General features: G+C 45.9%; 1 protein-coding gene and 1 long non-coding RNA gene across 3 annotated transcripts; one reads left to right on the top strand and one right to left on the bottom strand.

Annotated features, from left to right (window-relative positions):
* Positions 1–971: 971 nt before the first annotated feature.
* On the bottom strand, positions 972–15,940 carry LOC119219039 (visinin-like protein 1). Of its 2 annotated transcripts, none has more exons than XM_037473903.2 (4): positions 15,742–15,940; positions 5,211–5,384; positions 4,743–4,958; positions 972–4,650 (listed from the first exon to the last, which is right to left on the bottom strand). In XM_037473903.2, the coding sequence occupies exons 2-4, from the start codon at positions 5,370–5,372 to the stop codon at positions 4,453–4,455; spliced, it is 576 nt and encodes a 191-aa protein (XP_037329800.1). In that variant the 5' UTR covers positions 5,373–5,384; positions 15,742–15,940; the 3' UTR covers positions 972–4,452. The 2 variants fall into 2 exon arrangements, with proteins under 2 accessions (XP_037329800.1, XP_037329799.1); XM_037473902.2 differs by having other exon boundaries at positions 15,749–15,939.
* Positions 6,124–9,327, top strand: LOC134107109 (uncharacterized). The gene is made up of 4 exons (XR_009942624.1): positions 6,124–6,385; positions 7,383–7,625; positions 7,855–7,947; positions 8,177–9,327. It is a non-coding gene; the product is annotated as an uncharacterized LOC134107109 (long non-coding RNA).
* Positions 15,941–16,477: the final 537 nt, after the last annotated feature.

Genomic DNA, 16,477 nt, shown 5'->3' with positions numbered 1-16,477 from the left:
AAATCAATGTAAAAATACCAATATTAAATTCAATATCCTGCATTCTAAACTCTCATTAGAAGTAAGACATTTTTAAAGTACTTGAAGTAAAATTTTTACTGAATTCAGAATCAGAGAGCATCTCCTGATTCTCTTTGATGTTCTTACTTGCACTGGCTGGGTTATTTATATATAAGTGCGGGGTCTCTGTGGGACGGTGGAGCTCTGGGGGGCCGCTGAGCTCACAGCGCCACCTGCAGGCCGCTCCTGCACACGGCACCTTTCTCAGTTTGACCTCTATCGCTGCAGCGGGATTCAATGTTCGTGAGCCTTTGTGGGCTCATTGGTGATGTTTGGATTCCCACTGAGAGCTGAAGCCTGATACAGCGAGGCTCAGAATAGATCCGTATCGATCCGTGACGTCTGGCTGGAGAACGGGGCAGTGGGTTATTTATAACTTATTTATAATTTAAATGAGCCGAGACCAGAGCCGAAAAGACCTTAAAAAAGAACTACTTGTTCTTAAAGAAACTGAAATATCAATGAATTCATATAAGCTTTGACCTTTATAAGCAAATTATTATGTCTCTTATTATTATGTTTCTTTAGTCCTTTATCAGACTTTCATCCCAACACACATAATCAAATTAATGTGTTTTTTTTTTTTAAATAAAAATGTCTCCCTCAGTGTTCTCATCTCTCATCTGTCGTTAACGTCCCTGATTGATTTTCAAAGGCGAAGCTTCATCTTCCCGAGTCACTTGATGCGCGTGCTAATGCCGGCCTGACAGCGTGCTCGCCTCCCTGCCTCGCCACATCAGCCCGGTTTCCACGGGAACAGCATTACTGGTGACATCACTGCAGCAGTGTGACATCACTGCTGGATGGTGACTCATACTCTTGGCCCACTGTCGTGGGTGTGCGTGCGTGCGTGCGTGTGTGTGTGTGTGTGTGTGTGAAGATGCGATCAGAGGAGGCGAGACGACAACGACTCTCGACATCCATGTGTTTTATTCTATGTAACAAAAATAAGTACATTGTTTTTGTTCTAGGAGCCTAACAATATTGAAAACAAAAAAAAAGAAAGAAAAGAAAAGCATAACTGTCAGACTGGAGAAAAGGACTTTTACATGAACATCATATAGAAATGTTGAATAGATTTATATTACACAAGCGAGCACATGTGACCCTTTCTGTCTAAATAAAATTACATTATCCATTAATTTCACACAGCTCAGAGAACTGCTGGACTACTTCACATTCATGTTGAGCTCCGCCTGATCATATTTCACTTCATGCAATCCCGTTTTTGGCACATCAAATCTAAAGAGTAAATATTGAATTTAGTCTTAAATAGTAGTTTTTGAATTGGATGTTGCATGGAGAAAAAAAAAAAGGCGGCTGCAAATATCAATCGAAACGACAAAAAAACCAAAGTATTTCAGTAGCCGTGAAATACCCATTTGATGTTTGTCTTGATCACACGTGTGATCGCACATCAAGCGGGATCACAAGCTATGTCCGCGTGGTGCCGTACACGTGTGCATGTATACGTTATTTTCTTTCTCAAATAAGGTCCCACCGTAGAAACCTTAATACTGACAGCTTTCACACAGGAGACGCTGTTTGTGTCCCCGGTGAAAGATAAAAGCAAAGTTGGACGATAATTAAGACGTTATTCGCCACAGAGGATGCACTGAGCTGTGTTCTCATCACATAATAACAGTACAGTACAGTGGTACGAACCAGGTACCAGCGGACCACAGGAAGCAGGTGGAGGTGTGGCTAATAATACTCCATATGACACACACACACACACACACACACACACTCGTCTTTACAAAGTTAAACCAAACTGAGGCATCTCTTGTTACACAAATTATACAAATACAAAATCACATGGCCGCAAAAGTGTCCCGACATCAGTCTCTCGCACACACACAGACACACACACACACACACACAGCTGTGTCATCATATGAAATTAGATCTAAGCTAGCGGCACATTTACATGTTATATTTGTATTTATAGATAACAATCGTCAATGTAAATAGACACATCATTGCGTAAAGGAGGCTTGCTCGCTTCAGGGAGGGAGCCTGTTGATTGGCCGGGTGAGTGGGGGGGGAGAGGGGCTTAATCTGATTGGCTGACGGGAGGCTGCAATGCAAAATCGAAATGATCAAAGCAAGATTTTTGAGATTGAGTAAAGCGGTACACGACACATTGAGTACCAACAAACGCTAACAGCAAACCGGCCCGTTAGAAGGAAAGCTGTCATGGCGTCAGTCTGATTCTTCTCACGCTGGTTTTCTTTTCTAATCGTATTGTTTCTCCTTCAAGCCTTTTACGTGGCCGAATAATGTCGAACATCAACATTTTAGAGAAGAAGTCAGATCAATACGTCGCTCTGGATAACTGCTGTGGGAAAATACACATTTATGGACACCGACTATGACCAATGGTCCTATTTAGAAGAGTAGAAAGCTACAGCCAGGACACAGTTAGCTTAGCTTAGCTTAGCTTAGCACACAGGATGAAGGGACTTGGAAAAGGAGAGCGAGCTCAGATGCTTGAGGAGAGTTTGGTGGTTAGGACAGGAGGAGGGAGATGATCCGATACTCCTCGGATTCATTTTGAAGCCTTTAAGTGTCTTAATAAAAGACGGTTAGCAACAAGTTCTTCTGACGATCCATTCAATTCATAAAAGCAGTTTGTATTTGTAAAGTAGTCAACATTAATTCGTCTTTATTGTTATTGTGTTGATTATCCTACAGCTGAAGCAATATATGCACTATTTGTATAAATTATAAAATAAGTTGTTAAACAAAGGATAATCATTTATTGTACCTTTGGCAAACCAGATATTTTAAAATTATCCAGTGGATTATTATTGTTAACATTTTGTAAGAGTATGAGTTTTGATGTACAGCTAAAATGAGTTGCCTGCCATAATATACATTCACAAGCAGGTGATCCGTGGACACACAAACACACACACACACACACACACAGACTCACACAGACACAGCAGGGCACCCAGGCTTCCTCTGCAACCTTTTGCTCTTGTTTTTTCCAAATTGATTTTTACACGTGAGCGGAGTTCAGCAAAGTTCTCCTCAAACCACCGATTATCAAAGCGCTTCCTCCCTGACATTTAGAGAGGAAAAAGACACAGAAAAAGCAGGACAGAGAGGAAGAGGAGCGCCGCTCACCTCCTTTCATGTGAAACAATAATGAATCTATATATATATATATTCATATGAGGAAAGTCAAATCAAATGGTCTTAAAGAAGCAGCATCAGGTTAAAACCCTATTGTATAGGTATTTGTTTTTATTTCTGGTTATGTCCGAGTTGACATAGTTCAGTTTTGTTGCCCAATAGAAAACACAATTAAAATGTTTCTAATGCATGTTTACCAAAGTAATAATGTAGCAATGTAATAACTCCTTACAGGTCTCGTGCCTAATACAATATTTGAATAAAGTCATCAGCAAAAGTAATTTCCATCTGCTTTTAATTAATAAACTGTGATCTAAACAGCTGATTAACTTAATTAGGTGATGGAAAGAGTTCTAATTTCAGTTGTTGTTCATGCAGGTTGCCTGTGTGATACCGTGAAGCCATTTAACATATTTTATCAGCTTCTTAGACTTAGACACACACACACACACACACACACACACACACACACACACACACACACACACATTCTCACATGCTCACAAACTCGTGGACACGCACGCGCACAGCCTGCGGTGATGTTCCTTCACATAATCCTTTCTCTATCTACATATCATTTGTGACTCCACCTGGAACAAGCAGCTTCTTTAATGCCATTCCTTTTTTTAAACCATCCCATGGTGCACTGCTTCCAAAACACCCGCTGTGTTTTTCCAAATTGGCTTCGGGGTGCCAGAAATTACACTTCGCTCAACATTTTTGTGAAATGTGTTCATTTGCCTTCGCGACGAGCGTTTGAAGCGGAGGTCGAAAGTAAAATCCAAAGTGTAAAAAAACGGCACGTTGCCGTTACACGAGCACGTTTATTTACCTCTGAGCGGGGGCCCCGTTGGGCTTTCGGGTCCGTTTTGCACCCTTCATGCTAAGCCAAGCTATAGGCTAACCCTCTCTTTGCTGCAGCTTAGCATTTGGCAGATGACACAAAGAAAGCTAACAAGCACATTTTCGAAAAGAAAATGTTTTTTAATTATTGAGATCTCTAACTCTTAAATCCTTTTAAGATCATTTGGAATTAAGGAGATCCATATATGTATATATTTATACATATATATGTGTGTGTGTGTGTGTGTGTGTAGAAATAAAGCTTCCCTCCTCCTACTCCTCCTCCCCAAACTGCAATCCTCCCTTTCCTCCAGAGCCCTTCTGTTCTCTAATCCTCCTTCCTCCTCTAGTTTCACCCCCCTCCCACCCCCCTCCCTCTCTGTTTCTCCATCTCTCTCTCTCTCTCTACTTCTGCATGTCACACTGCAGCAGTAGGACGATGGAGGGGTCGGACTTGGCGGCCTCTTTGAACTCCTCCAGGGAGATCTCGTCGTTGTGGTCCTTGTCCATCTTGGAGAAGATCTTGTCCACACGCTGCTGGGGCGTCAGCCCGTCCTCGTTCATGCGCATCATGATCACGGTGCCCACCATCTTGTAGATGGCCTGCAGAGGCAGGGGAGGAAGGGGGGGGGGGGGGTAATGAGTCTTCAAACACATGAGCAACAGAGAGCCCGTTAACACAAATGCTTCCGCACCTCGATGATCTCCAGCATCTCCACGCGGGTGATCTTCCCGTCCCCGTCCAGGTCGTACATGTTGAAGGCCCAGTTGAGCTTCTGCTCGAAGCTGCCCCTGGAGGTGATGGACAAGGCGCAGATGAACTCCCTGAAGTCGATCGTGCCGTCGCCGTTCTTGTCAAATGTCCGAAATGCGTGCTGGGCGAACTTTGATGCGTCTCCGTAGGGAAAGAACTAACAGAAAGAGAACGAGAAGGTGACGTTATGCAACACTCCATGGAAGACGCCGCTGCAATGCATCGTTTGATCCAATCTAAGGACTAAATGTACACCTTCCAAATATTGCACAAGTCTTTTTTTTTTTTCAAAAGGCATATTTTTTAAATTCTCAAAATACAAAAAGGAAGCAGCTTGAGAAAAACTACGGGGAAGGAACCGTGTCGATGAGAACGTCGGCCCGCTTCCGTGCTTCTGTCCTGGCTTCACCTTCACGTAGAGCTGCTGAAACTCGTCCAGGTTGAGGATGCCAGAGGGACAGTCCTTGAGGAAGCCTTTGTACCACTGCTTGAGCTCCGCCTCGTTGAATTCCGTGCTCTTGGTCAGGTCCTCCAGAACCTCGGGAGCCAGCTTGCTGTTGTGTTTCCCCATGGTGCTTCACCTCTATGGGAGAGCAAGGGGGGAGGGGGGGGGTAGAGAGAGAGAGAGAGAGAGAGAGAGAGAGAGAAGTGAGGAGGGGCTAGACAAACAACGCAAACAAAGTGTCCATGTATATAAACGGTCCTTCCTATTTCCCTGATGACCCGTCTCCATGAACCCCTTTGAGTCCAAAGAGGGGACACGGGGACTCGGTTGAGAGGACAAACTACCCTGCCGTCACGCTTAGTGTCTCGAGTGAGTCACACAACTGAACCCCAGGACACTCCAAGCTGTACTAACATTTTGGACGGAGTGGGAGGCCCTGCAGGGAACAGCCCAGAGCTGAGAGCAACAGCAAAAATGCAGGACATTAGGGCATTCCAGCGTGAAGTTATCGTGAAAAGGTCACCGCTGGTCTAATCAGGTTGAAAGACAAAAAACAAATGTTTCATCTCATAGTTGCTTGAGAGAAAAAGGAGGAAGATGAGTGGGTGGATGTCAAATGTTGAAGCCTTTTAGTCCGACACCCGACTTTGTTATTGCCAGAGAAGAGCTTCCACTGCCGTGACGTTTACGAGAGCACTAGCTTAAGGGATCCATTTCCACGAAGGAGAAACAAATAGATCCCTTCGGAGATGACTCCGGGTTGCTTTCAGGATCTCTTGGTGTGGTTTTGGCGTCACGGGGTGCTTTGCTGCAGGAGGGACGCAGGATCCCAGGGAGTGAGACCTCTCGGCCAAAAGCATCCTTTGCCTTTACACTCAAAAAAAGGATATTGGCTGGTTGTTACATTTACTAATGTGTAACATGTAGAATGAACGATATTCATTAATGTTTTCAATGTGAACGTGATTCAGTCATGTAGGATTGGCATGAACTTCAAAAACGTAACGTTTATTAGATCCATTCATGTTGCGATTAACTGAGACAATCGAGTAGCCAGGCATGACCGCGAAAACCAAGGCGAAGGCAGTCTTCGTCAGAACCAGATTAAGAAGATACACCGTTGGCCGCACATGGAAAAGGTAAGCAGAAATCCATCACCATCCTTCTAAAAGTAAAACAATTATACGTGCATTAATGTCTTCATATCTTAGCTCGTTGTTCTGTTTATGCTATTTTTTATGTAGTGTTATTTTTTACTACATTTAAAAAGAGTAAAGTCCCCATGCGCATGGCTAGCAATGTCGTGTTAGCTTATATAACGTTACGTCACTCCTTTTTGCAACCTACCAATGTGAACGGTGAACAGTGAGCTATTGTTAATGACGAGGTAACGTTTTAGCAATATATTATAAGGTGTTCACGACTAGCTAACGTTGACTTAATGACGTTAGCATACTCCTTGTAGGGTTACATTAGCGCGCTAACGTTACTGCTGAATTTGAATGACAATAAATGACTAAGCACACGTTTCATTTACTAAGAGTAATACTACCGTCATTATATATATATATATATATTGACGGTAGCTAACGTTAGTTTGGAACATGGCCAATAGCTGCGCGCGGCAAATATAGCAGGCCGTTTTACCGACTCTCATAGATAGAAAGATAGCAATGAGTCGGCGGACCATCGGCGGTTCTCCAGAGGCAGTAGAAGCGACAGTATGACGTAATCGCAAACACGTTTGCGGCGCACCGCCAGCGGCAACCGCTTCGTTTCCCGGACGGCCAGCCGCCGTTCCGCCGCAGTTAAACCGAAGGCGGCTTCTCCGCGGCCCGCCGGAGGCAAACGCTATTTTGGAGCGATCTGTATATATATTTATACATATAAAAATGTATAGCATGCAGTTTATCTAGAATAATGATTGATCAAACCAGACAAATCTCCATTTCCATTTTAATTCCACATTTCAAAGTACAGTACTGTCAATGGGCTGGCTCCGCTCTGGCCACCCGGCCCCCGCGCACACACTGGTCTGATGCGTCACAACAACCGGGAGTTTTTCGCGCGTCACTGACTTAGGAGGCCTTAACTTCCATGAATATTAATTGATTGTTCTATCTGACTTTATTGCAGCAATTTCTGACTGCAAAAGTGTCCTGTGTCTGCTATCCCCCAAAGTGTGTCTTGGATCAACCTCACTGACTACACCATCCCACTACAAGTCTCCTGGAATTCAAGAGAATCACAACAATCAATTTGCAGTCAAAGTTCTTCTCCCAGCTGGATCTGTACTCTGAAAACCTGATCTAGGTGTATGCCAAGAAAAGTGGAGTTCAAGGGAGAAAGATCAAGAGCATCATGGTACCCATAACCCAGGTATGATGACAATGGAAAAGTTAAAGAGAGGCTATTCTACTCGTAGAACTTTTGTATTTTGTTTACTTACTTGTTGCCTTTATTGGTCGTCTGCACTTGTTGCTAACACCCCTGGATCCCAAGGGTTCACATACTAATTTACACACTGATATTGCATGGTTACTCATTGTGATTAATAAGATGGTTGGTTTAGATGGTGTTCCTAATGTTATTTTATCTGCATACTTAGACTGCCAGCATTGACGTCAGACGAGAATGCGTCCTCAAAGGTCTATATGTTTACTTGAACGAAGATCCAGAGAAGCTGGTGAAGGAATACACGGTATGTTCATTTACCTTTATCTTTACTTGGGTAAGATCAAATACGATTAAGTTGGCCCAACTTAACTTCTTAGTGTTGTTTTCAACTATTTGAATATAGAATATTCTTTGAAAGCCCTAATGTGAATGAAGTTATTGATAGCTGTTTATACAGTAAAATAGTGCAATAAAAATGGCATGTAATGCACATAAGTGAAAAATGATTGCTTTTGTTAACTGTTTTGTCACAGAATATTGAAAGCAGTCAAACAGCTATGGCGGAGACAGTCTTTGCGATCCATGTGATTCGAAAAGAAGGAGCGGAGCCCAGTGATGACCCAGATGAAGTCGGAGTCATTCTGGAGGGGGTGGAAGTGCTGAGCGAGTTGGGAAATGTACCCTTTGCAGTGTCAATGTTGCTTGCGCTTGTGTATGCTCTCAACTTGAGCTACCCTCCAGAGCTCAAGTATACTTTTGAAGTTCTGCAGAAAATAATAATGGAACTAGACCCAAACAAACTATCCATAAAAGGACAAGCTCTCAAAATAAAGCTATCCCGTTAGACACATTATGATGGCTAAAGCAGATTAGACACTTCTGTGTGTGTTTATTATTTTCTGTATTCCTGCGTGTTCACCAGTGCATTAATTAAGTAATCACAAGTCTTTAAGATGAATGTTGTGAATGTAAGAGGATAAGAGGGATGTTTGTACAAAGACAAAGTCTTCAGAGTTCAGGTCAAGACTGCACTAATAACCACTGTTAGCACTTTCAAAAATGTATTTTAATTGTGTATGTGTCATAGAAAGTTGAGAAAAGGTTTTGATATGTATGTTTATAAGAGAAGCTGCTCATTAAAACATTATTCAGTGCCTACTTTGAGAAATACAGTTGTATTGCAACATCTCTCATTTGTCTTGTTTCCAGCCAAAACAGTTGTATATTTTGTTAAAACTTAGTTTTAGTTGTGGTTCAGGGTAAATGTTAACACTAACATTTTTAGTATTACTATAGCGAAATCATGGAAAGTATTTCAACATAATTTAACTGCTTTCTTTAAGCAATAAGCAATTAAGTTGGTTCACTATAATATACTCAAGTCGGATCAACGTAATTTATTAGAGTTAGTCCAACCTATTTTTCTTGGGCAGGATTAAATTGAATAATTTGGGTTGGTCTAACTTCATTGACTAGCCTACATTTTACTAATGTGGCATTAGTCAAACCAACCGTATTCATTTGAGTTTGACACAACCCAAGAAAATGCGTTGAACCAACCATAATAAATTAAGTTGATCCTACTCAAATACATCAAGTCGTATCAACATAATTTCTTTATGCTCAAAGAATCAATAAAATAGTGTGCAAATCATTTCCATGATTTTATTAAGTTCGTTGAAAGCGTTGTTTTTTTGAGTGTAGATGCCTTTAGGCCCAAAGGTGGAAGGGTTTCTCTGAAAGCTCTCAAGTTCAATCAGGAGACTTCTTGAATTTAGTTATAATTCATCTTGGAGCTTTGGACTCCCACATTGATCTGTTAATGTGAGCTTGATTTTGAGCCTAAATAGCTTTTCTGCTAACATTCTTTACATATTTACAAATATATTTATAGCATCCAATGATCTTTAATTGATTCAACCCTGATTTTGCACACACACACACACACACACACACACACACAAACATCAGCACTTTCCTCGGAGCTGCTACGCTGACTGAGGCAGAGGAGAGATTATCCCTCCGCTCGGGAAGCAAATGAAGCAGATAATAGAGTTTCCTGAGGATGCCAGGGAGAGATGTGACCAGCCAGGCGAGCAAACTAATTAATGATTAATAATTAATAATGACTCTGATGTATGAAACACTTTGTTGTACCGCGGGTCTCTCTGCGGTTGAACCCGGGCAGCCGGACTGGGAAAGGCTGTCGGGTTTCACCCTTCATCTCCCTTCAAATAGTTGAAGAGAAGGAAAAGAAAAAGTACACAGCTGGGCGTGGATTGCGGTTTTTGATTAAAAGTGGCGTTGTGACTTCTGGGTATTTCTGGGATTTGGACGGATTACAACCCATTACTCTTCTTCCAAGGCACAGTTAGGATTTGTGTGTGTGAGAACCCGCCTGAATCAGGAGTTGACCTAAACCCCAAATCACGCTGGAATTATTCTGCTTTTTAATTAAGCAAAGTATGTTTCCGTTGCCATGGTGACCCGGACGAAGCGGCCACGAGAGGCAGCGAGATTACCGCGTCATGTCATTGTGAAGCCCAGGCACTCGGCCTGTAACTGGACGAAGCCCAGGGGGGGGGGGGGGGAGTGTGGAAAGCTGTAATTGAGTTGGAACGGGAGCAGAAATGGGAAGCTCGCCCCCCCCCCCCCGATGGAACAGTCGTTGCCTGCTGTGTCGTGTGTTTGCAGTGTTGTGAGAGTGGAAAAAGTAGAATGGGCCGCTGCTGCAATCGGAGAGTAATCAATAGGGAACCAGTCCAATACCAGCCCGAGCCATCGACTGGGTCGGGCGTGTGTGTGTGTGTGTGTGTGTGTGTGTGCGTGCGTGTGTGTGCGCGTCAAAGAGAGAGCATTAGAGGAGAACAGAAAGGTGACGAGGGGCTGATGGACGGCGCATCGACGCGTGGACCTTTCACCACGCACTCGCTGGTCTTCGTGCATCAGAAGTGAAATGGAACAATTTGTTGCCTTGGCAACAGGTTGCGAACCCCCGACTCGCTTGCCGGACGGAGGGCGCGTTCGGGCCAATCATGGGCCGTCCGTCCCCCCCCCCCCCCCCCCCCGGAACCCTGAGCGATGGGCTGAGTGATGCATGATGGGCCTGGTGGAAGTCATTGAACACCTACATCTGGGCCGGTGTTCCACGTGAATCGACGTTGCACAGAGCTTGTTGGCGCCGATCTCTGGGTATTATTCTAACTCTTAATTCATGCCTCTCCCTGGTGCATCGCTATAGAAACGCAGCTCGGGGAGAAAACACGGGGGACAGAGCGTCCGCGTGGCCTCGTGAGTCAGCCTCCCTGCTAACCTTTATCTCCAGGATACCTCAAAATAAATAAAAAATAAAACCCCACATCGTGCGCTCACTTCAGTATTCATTTATCGCCACGGCTCAGCGAGGTCGGGGTGACTCATGTCTGAGTGCAGCTCTAAGTGTCTCCTATTGGTTCGGCCGCGGCAAACCTGCACAGCCACAACGCGGGTAACGAGTGACACTTTATCTATCGGAAGCCAGAAGATGCCAACACACGCACACGCACCCACGCACGCACGCAAACGTCACATGCACGCACAAAAAAAACGACGAGGTGGAGAGTTGTTTTGGTTTTGCGGTTCAGGTGTGAGAGCGACAGACACAAACAAGACACACACACAGTGACACACACACACAGCATTGCATTCTCTGTACTAACCAGCAGGGGGAGAGGGGGGGGGGCTCATCCGGGGCCACAAAATAAAGTCAGATTGTAAAGAAGTCTATGAGAGAATGACTCAGCTTCTCTCTTCATTTGTTATCTCAGAAAACCATGTGAACATGAGTATACGGTTTTGATCCAAGTCATCTCATCTGCTCATTTAGCAAACGATGGTATGGTAAGTGTGCTTCAGGGCGGGGCTTACTGTGATTGACGGGTCGCTACCCGGGGACATCACCGCTGCCCTTTCCAAATAACCTCTCCGTTCATTGTGTGCGCGGGAAAAAAAAAAGCATCGACGCGGCTCCCAGACGGCAGTCCACCAACCGACCGGTGACGTCGCCATGGCTACGCCGGCTTAACTGCAGTGTGTGTGCGCGCGCCTTCCATTTCAGAGCCCTCACTTCTCTGCTTTTGTGCGTTTTCCCGGCCTTTGTGATTGTCTGCCTCGCCGCGCCCCCCCCCCCCCCCCCTCCCCCGATGGGATCCACCTGCGTCTGATCACCGGACGATTTTACCCGGGTGTCCCCTCCGCCTCGGTGTCATTCCGCCGTGGCGCTCTGAGTCGAGTCGAGCCTTCCAGCCAGTTCCTGTTTTCTTTTTTCTCCTGACCTTGTCTTTTCCTCACAGGCCTCCTGTGTGCCGAACCTGTTTGGACAAGTAACAGCTGTTCCTTGCACCTTACCCTGCTCTCTGGCTCCTCTTCTCGTCCCTGTGGTGCCACCATTCGTAACACTTATGACTAATGAAAGGAATCCCTCGCGGCATCTCGGGTTGTTGACAACCACCGTAGCTCCTCATCGCGTAGTACATGCAACGATATACAGGTGATCACGCGGCACGCCCGGTGGCACCGTAACGCCGCGTTGGACGCGAGGGTCCGAGCCCGGCGGGGGGGGGAGTGTGTGACAAGGAGGAGCTGAGACGCCGTTTGAGCAGGTGGCGCCGCCCCGGGTGAATTGATATGAGCAGCTCCTCGCCCAGGGGAAAGTGGGCGAGAGAGCAGGCGGCAGCAGCGGGGAGGCGTCAGGAGAAGAAAAAACCCTTTCTCCACCAAAGGCCGGAGACGTTATTGTGCGACACGGTAGTGTTGAGTTTTGTTGATGACATCATTCCAGTAGAGACATTTGCACGCAGGCAGACGACCCCTCAAGGAAGACGAGCTACCTTTAGAACTGAGAATTATCCATTGAATGAAATATTTGTGAATATCTGAGCAACCGACGGCATGGGGGCCGTTTTATTGTCATCCAGCAGCTCTTGTAAAACAGGACGGGGGGGGGGGGGGGACTGGAGTCAATCCCAGCATGCATTGGGCTCGAGGCGGGCTTCATCCTGACAGCTTGTCAGTCTCTCCAAGCTGACTCAGACAGTACAGAGCGGCCGACGCGCTCACACCTCTGAAGGGGAGATTAGTACCGCTGATCCTTCGAATACTAAAATAATAATAAAATATGGAGTCACAGGCCAAACAGCAAGCATTCAACCAGTAATGATGATTCATCATAAATCAGTTTATGATATTTTTGTGCCATTGATTGTATCTGTACCGGCTGCTCTTAAATTAAAACTGGTCTGCTAAGATGTTATTATCTGGGAATACAGTCAAACAGACTATTTGCTAATATTATTTGGCAAATGCATCTTTTCCTTCTTGTTTAATTTGTTCCTCCGGTGCTCGACTGTGTCTCTGCTGGAGAAGTCTCCATCAACGGTGTGTTCATTAATAAACTCCTTCACTCTTCATCCGTCTGCTGTTGTTGCTCGACTACTACCAGCGGGTCCATGACGGGGTGTGTCGCACACACACACACACACACACACACACACACACACACACACACACACACACAGACAGACACGCACAGACACTCCTCATATTGAAGCATCGGTCTCGCTGGGTAATAAAGCGTGCGACAGGAATGGATGAATCAATCAGTCGAGGGAAACACACATGCAGGAGGTCATGTGAGCTAATTCTTAGACACACACACAATGAGAATGAGCCGGTGACAAAATAGAAGTTATACAAAGGGAAAGAAAAGTGCAAAAAGCTGTGTGTGTGTGTGTGCGTGTGTGTGTGTGTGGTTGGTCGTGGGTGTCGCAGCATCATTCATCTCCTGCTGAATGAAGACAGTAGAAAAACAAACAACATGGATGGACGCAGACAGGACGAGATGGTACCGCGCTCTTTAAACAGGAGGGGGGGGGGGGGGGGGAAATCAATAGGAATTTCCAGAGGATAGAGTAAGTTGCGATGATGTCCTCCCCCCGGTCCAGTGAGTGGCTCCTTCTACCTGGGGTGAATAACGAGCGAGCCGGGCCTGTGACTAAGAGCCCTGCACAGACCCAAATAATCTACTTACTGTGCTACTGGTCCGATGACATCACACACGTTGCGAGGCTCTAAAGCCACAACGTCGTAGCGCTGATCCCGGAGAGATCTATTGAGCATTAACCATGTTCGGAGGCACCAAACACACCGAGAAAGAGGCGATGGGAGGGAGCGCATGTTTCTGCACGGGCGTCGAGTGAAGGTCAACGAGACAGCACTTAAGTGTTTAGCAGAGGAAGCGTTGTGTCCTTTATTTGGGTTAACACTCGACAGAGTGGACTTTAAGCAGGAAGCACTGCAGTCTGCGCCTCTCAGCTGTTGCAAGTGCGGCCCGTGATGGAAATGCCAACATCTGAAACACAACGTGTGACCTTCACATCACCCCTAAAGCAATGTATTGTTGTTAGTCTATTTACTAAAAGATCGTTCTGCTTTTGATGCTAAGTCTGAAAAGTGAAACCAATGCAGAAGATCCTTAAACCTGCATTCTCTCTGCTGACCACCAGGGGGGGGGGGCTGTGCTCCCATTGGAGTCTACGGGGAAAATGACTTTTCTCTTGAATTATTCCCTCAGTAATGGGTTGATAAAATGGGTTTATGGTGTCAATCTGTAGTTTGAAGTCTTCTCCAATACAGCATGATGTTCATTTAGTAGATTCTGGTCCTTTTAGAGTCAAACAGACCATTTTCAGGGTGGTTGTTTTTCTTGGCGCAGTTAATTCCGTTAAGTGTTAGCACTCAGCTGTAGTGACGGATTGCTTTTTTTGGATTCTGCTCCCAGAGTGAAGAACATGAATATACATGGCATGGCAATGACATAAATGGGAAAAACAAGGAACAATGAAATAATTCTCAACATAATGGAGCCGAGCTTGAGCACAAATTACAGGTTTCTGACAGCATGAAGGTATAATTCATTGCTGAATTGCAATAGTTAGCAGAGTTTAACCCATTCAATGTAAAACTCTGTGTTCGTGTGCAGAAAACAATGATTCTGAACATAATGAGGGTGGTTGCAGAAGCTCCCCGGTGGGATGCTCAGTACAGAAAAGCCTGACTCTTGAACTAAACACCGTCCCCTGAGGGGGGAGAAGTGCAGCACCAAGACAAACCAGCAGCGTCGATACGTTAACCCCACGTACACAGCGTCTGCGGTGTGTTCGTGTCTCTGCTCCACATCGCTCTCACGCTGCGTATCGTATATTAAAACAATCGATGCTTTGGATCCAGCGAGGCGCGCGAAATACGCAGACACACGCGCCCGCGGGTCAGTTGTTGTGATGCAATAACTCGTTTGGTATGACCCACTGATGATGCACAGACCAGCCTGGCGGCACCCCGTGGGGGCCCGTCCCTATTAGCGGTGCGGGACCTGGTCGCGTTCACGGAGGACGGAATTACGCAGATAGAAAGTGGAACCACTGGTTCCGCGCGTCTCTCTCCTCCTTTACGGGTGCAGATCAATTAAAAAAGCAACTAGAAAGCAGCTCATTTTGCTCACTAGCTCTTCATGCAGAAACGAGTTGGTGCAACTAGCAGCCGCCCCCCCCCCCATCCACCCCCACCACCCAAAAGTCCAGGCAAATTAACACATGTGGTTCCGCGTGCGCGCGTAATACCGCGCTGCAGGTGGAGATGCGCCAGTGGTGCGACACGTAGGTTTGGAGCCTCATTTTGTTCATCCAGTTGGCCCCTAAAGCGTGAAGGACATCCTGCGCCGACTTCCATGGCTGCGTTTTCAGATCCGTGCGAAGGAAAAAAAAAAAACAAGGTTTTTGGAAACAGCAGGTCGTGGTCGCAGGTTCGATTCCCTCTCCAGCCCCCGAGTGCCCTTGAGCAAGACACCGAAACCACCCAATAAGGCAGTCCAGTCCGCTGGGAGCCTGGACTCATTATAAGGGGTGATACGTGCAACACTGGTTGGGGTTAGTGGTTCGGTTCCTCCACCCAGCCAGAGACACCGTGTATTACAGACCAGTAACGCTCTATCATTCAGGAATCAAACCCAGTTCAAAGGAATACGTGACACACTTGAGCAGCACTGGCACACACATAAACACACCTCCTACCCTGTGATGTTCTGCAGAAGAATAAGCTCCTCTCTCCGCTTCTTTGCTTCGCAGCTCTTCTCGCGGCTCTGTCGTGGTCCGAAGCTGTTCCTCCCTCATGCAAGATAACCTTCGTGCTCAAACTCTCCGTCTCTGTCTCTCTGTGTGGAAGGAGGCGATGAATGAACCGCTGCGTCTCCCTTGCCAACACATTGGCATAAGGCCCGCCTCCCCCGCGCTGTGATTGGCTGGGAGGCCGTTTTCTTTTTTAAAGGTAGAAATATTTGGTTCAATTCGACGAAGCGGTTTGTCAGTAGAAAGCTCGCCTTGTGACCGTGTGCAGTGAGGGGGGGGGGGGGGTCGGGCATATTGGAAAAAGCTAGAAAGGAAATAAAATCTAACCTGAAAAAATGCCCCTATTTTAGGCTCAGCCGATTTCTCTTTTTTACCGAAAACAAACAAAACGTAATCAATACAAAAGATCCATTTGAGCTCTGAAATACAACATGTTTATCTGGATTGACCTGGAGGGTGGAATATCTAGATTGACCTGGAGGGTGGAATATCTGGATTGACCTGGAGGGTGGAATATCTGGATTGACCTGCTGGGTGGAACTCTGCCTCTATTGGGCCCTTGGTAGAGCTGTTAGAGGGGCCCTCTGAAGGGCCACGTGGTGTTGGAGCTTCACTGAATGTGTCTGTGTCTGTGCAGACAAGAACAGAAAGAGTCCTGTTGTTGGCTGGAAAACC

This window comes from Pungitius pungitius, chromosome 17 (genome assembly GCF_949316345.1).
Source record: "Pungitius pungitius chromosome 17, fPunPun2.1, whole genome shotgun sequence".
Classification (NCBI taxonomy): domain Eukaryota; kingdom Metazoa; phylum Chordata; class Actinopteri; order Perciformes; family Gasterosteidae; genus Pungitius; species Pungitius pungitius.
The sequence above is the reverse complement of the archived record's forward strand: the minus strand, read 5'-3'. Positions and strand labels throughout refer to the sequence as shown.

Coding starts and splice junctions, on each gene's coding strand:
- LOC119219039 (XM_037473903.2), bottom strand. CDS start 5,372: ATGGGGAAACACAACAGCAAGCTGGCTCCCGAGGTTCTGGAGGACCTG. Junction 4,959..5,210: donor TTCAGCAGCTCTACGTGAAG/GTGAAGCCAGGA, acceptor TCTTTCTGTTAG/TTCTTTCCCTACGGAGACGC. Junction 4,651..4,742: donor AGATGCTGGAGATCATCGAG/GTGCGGAAGCAT, acceptor CTGCCTCTGCAG/GCCATCTACAAGATGGTGGG.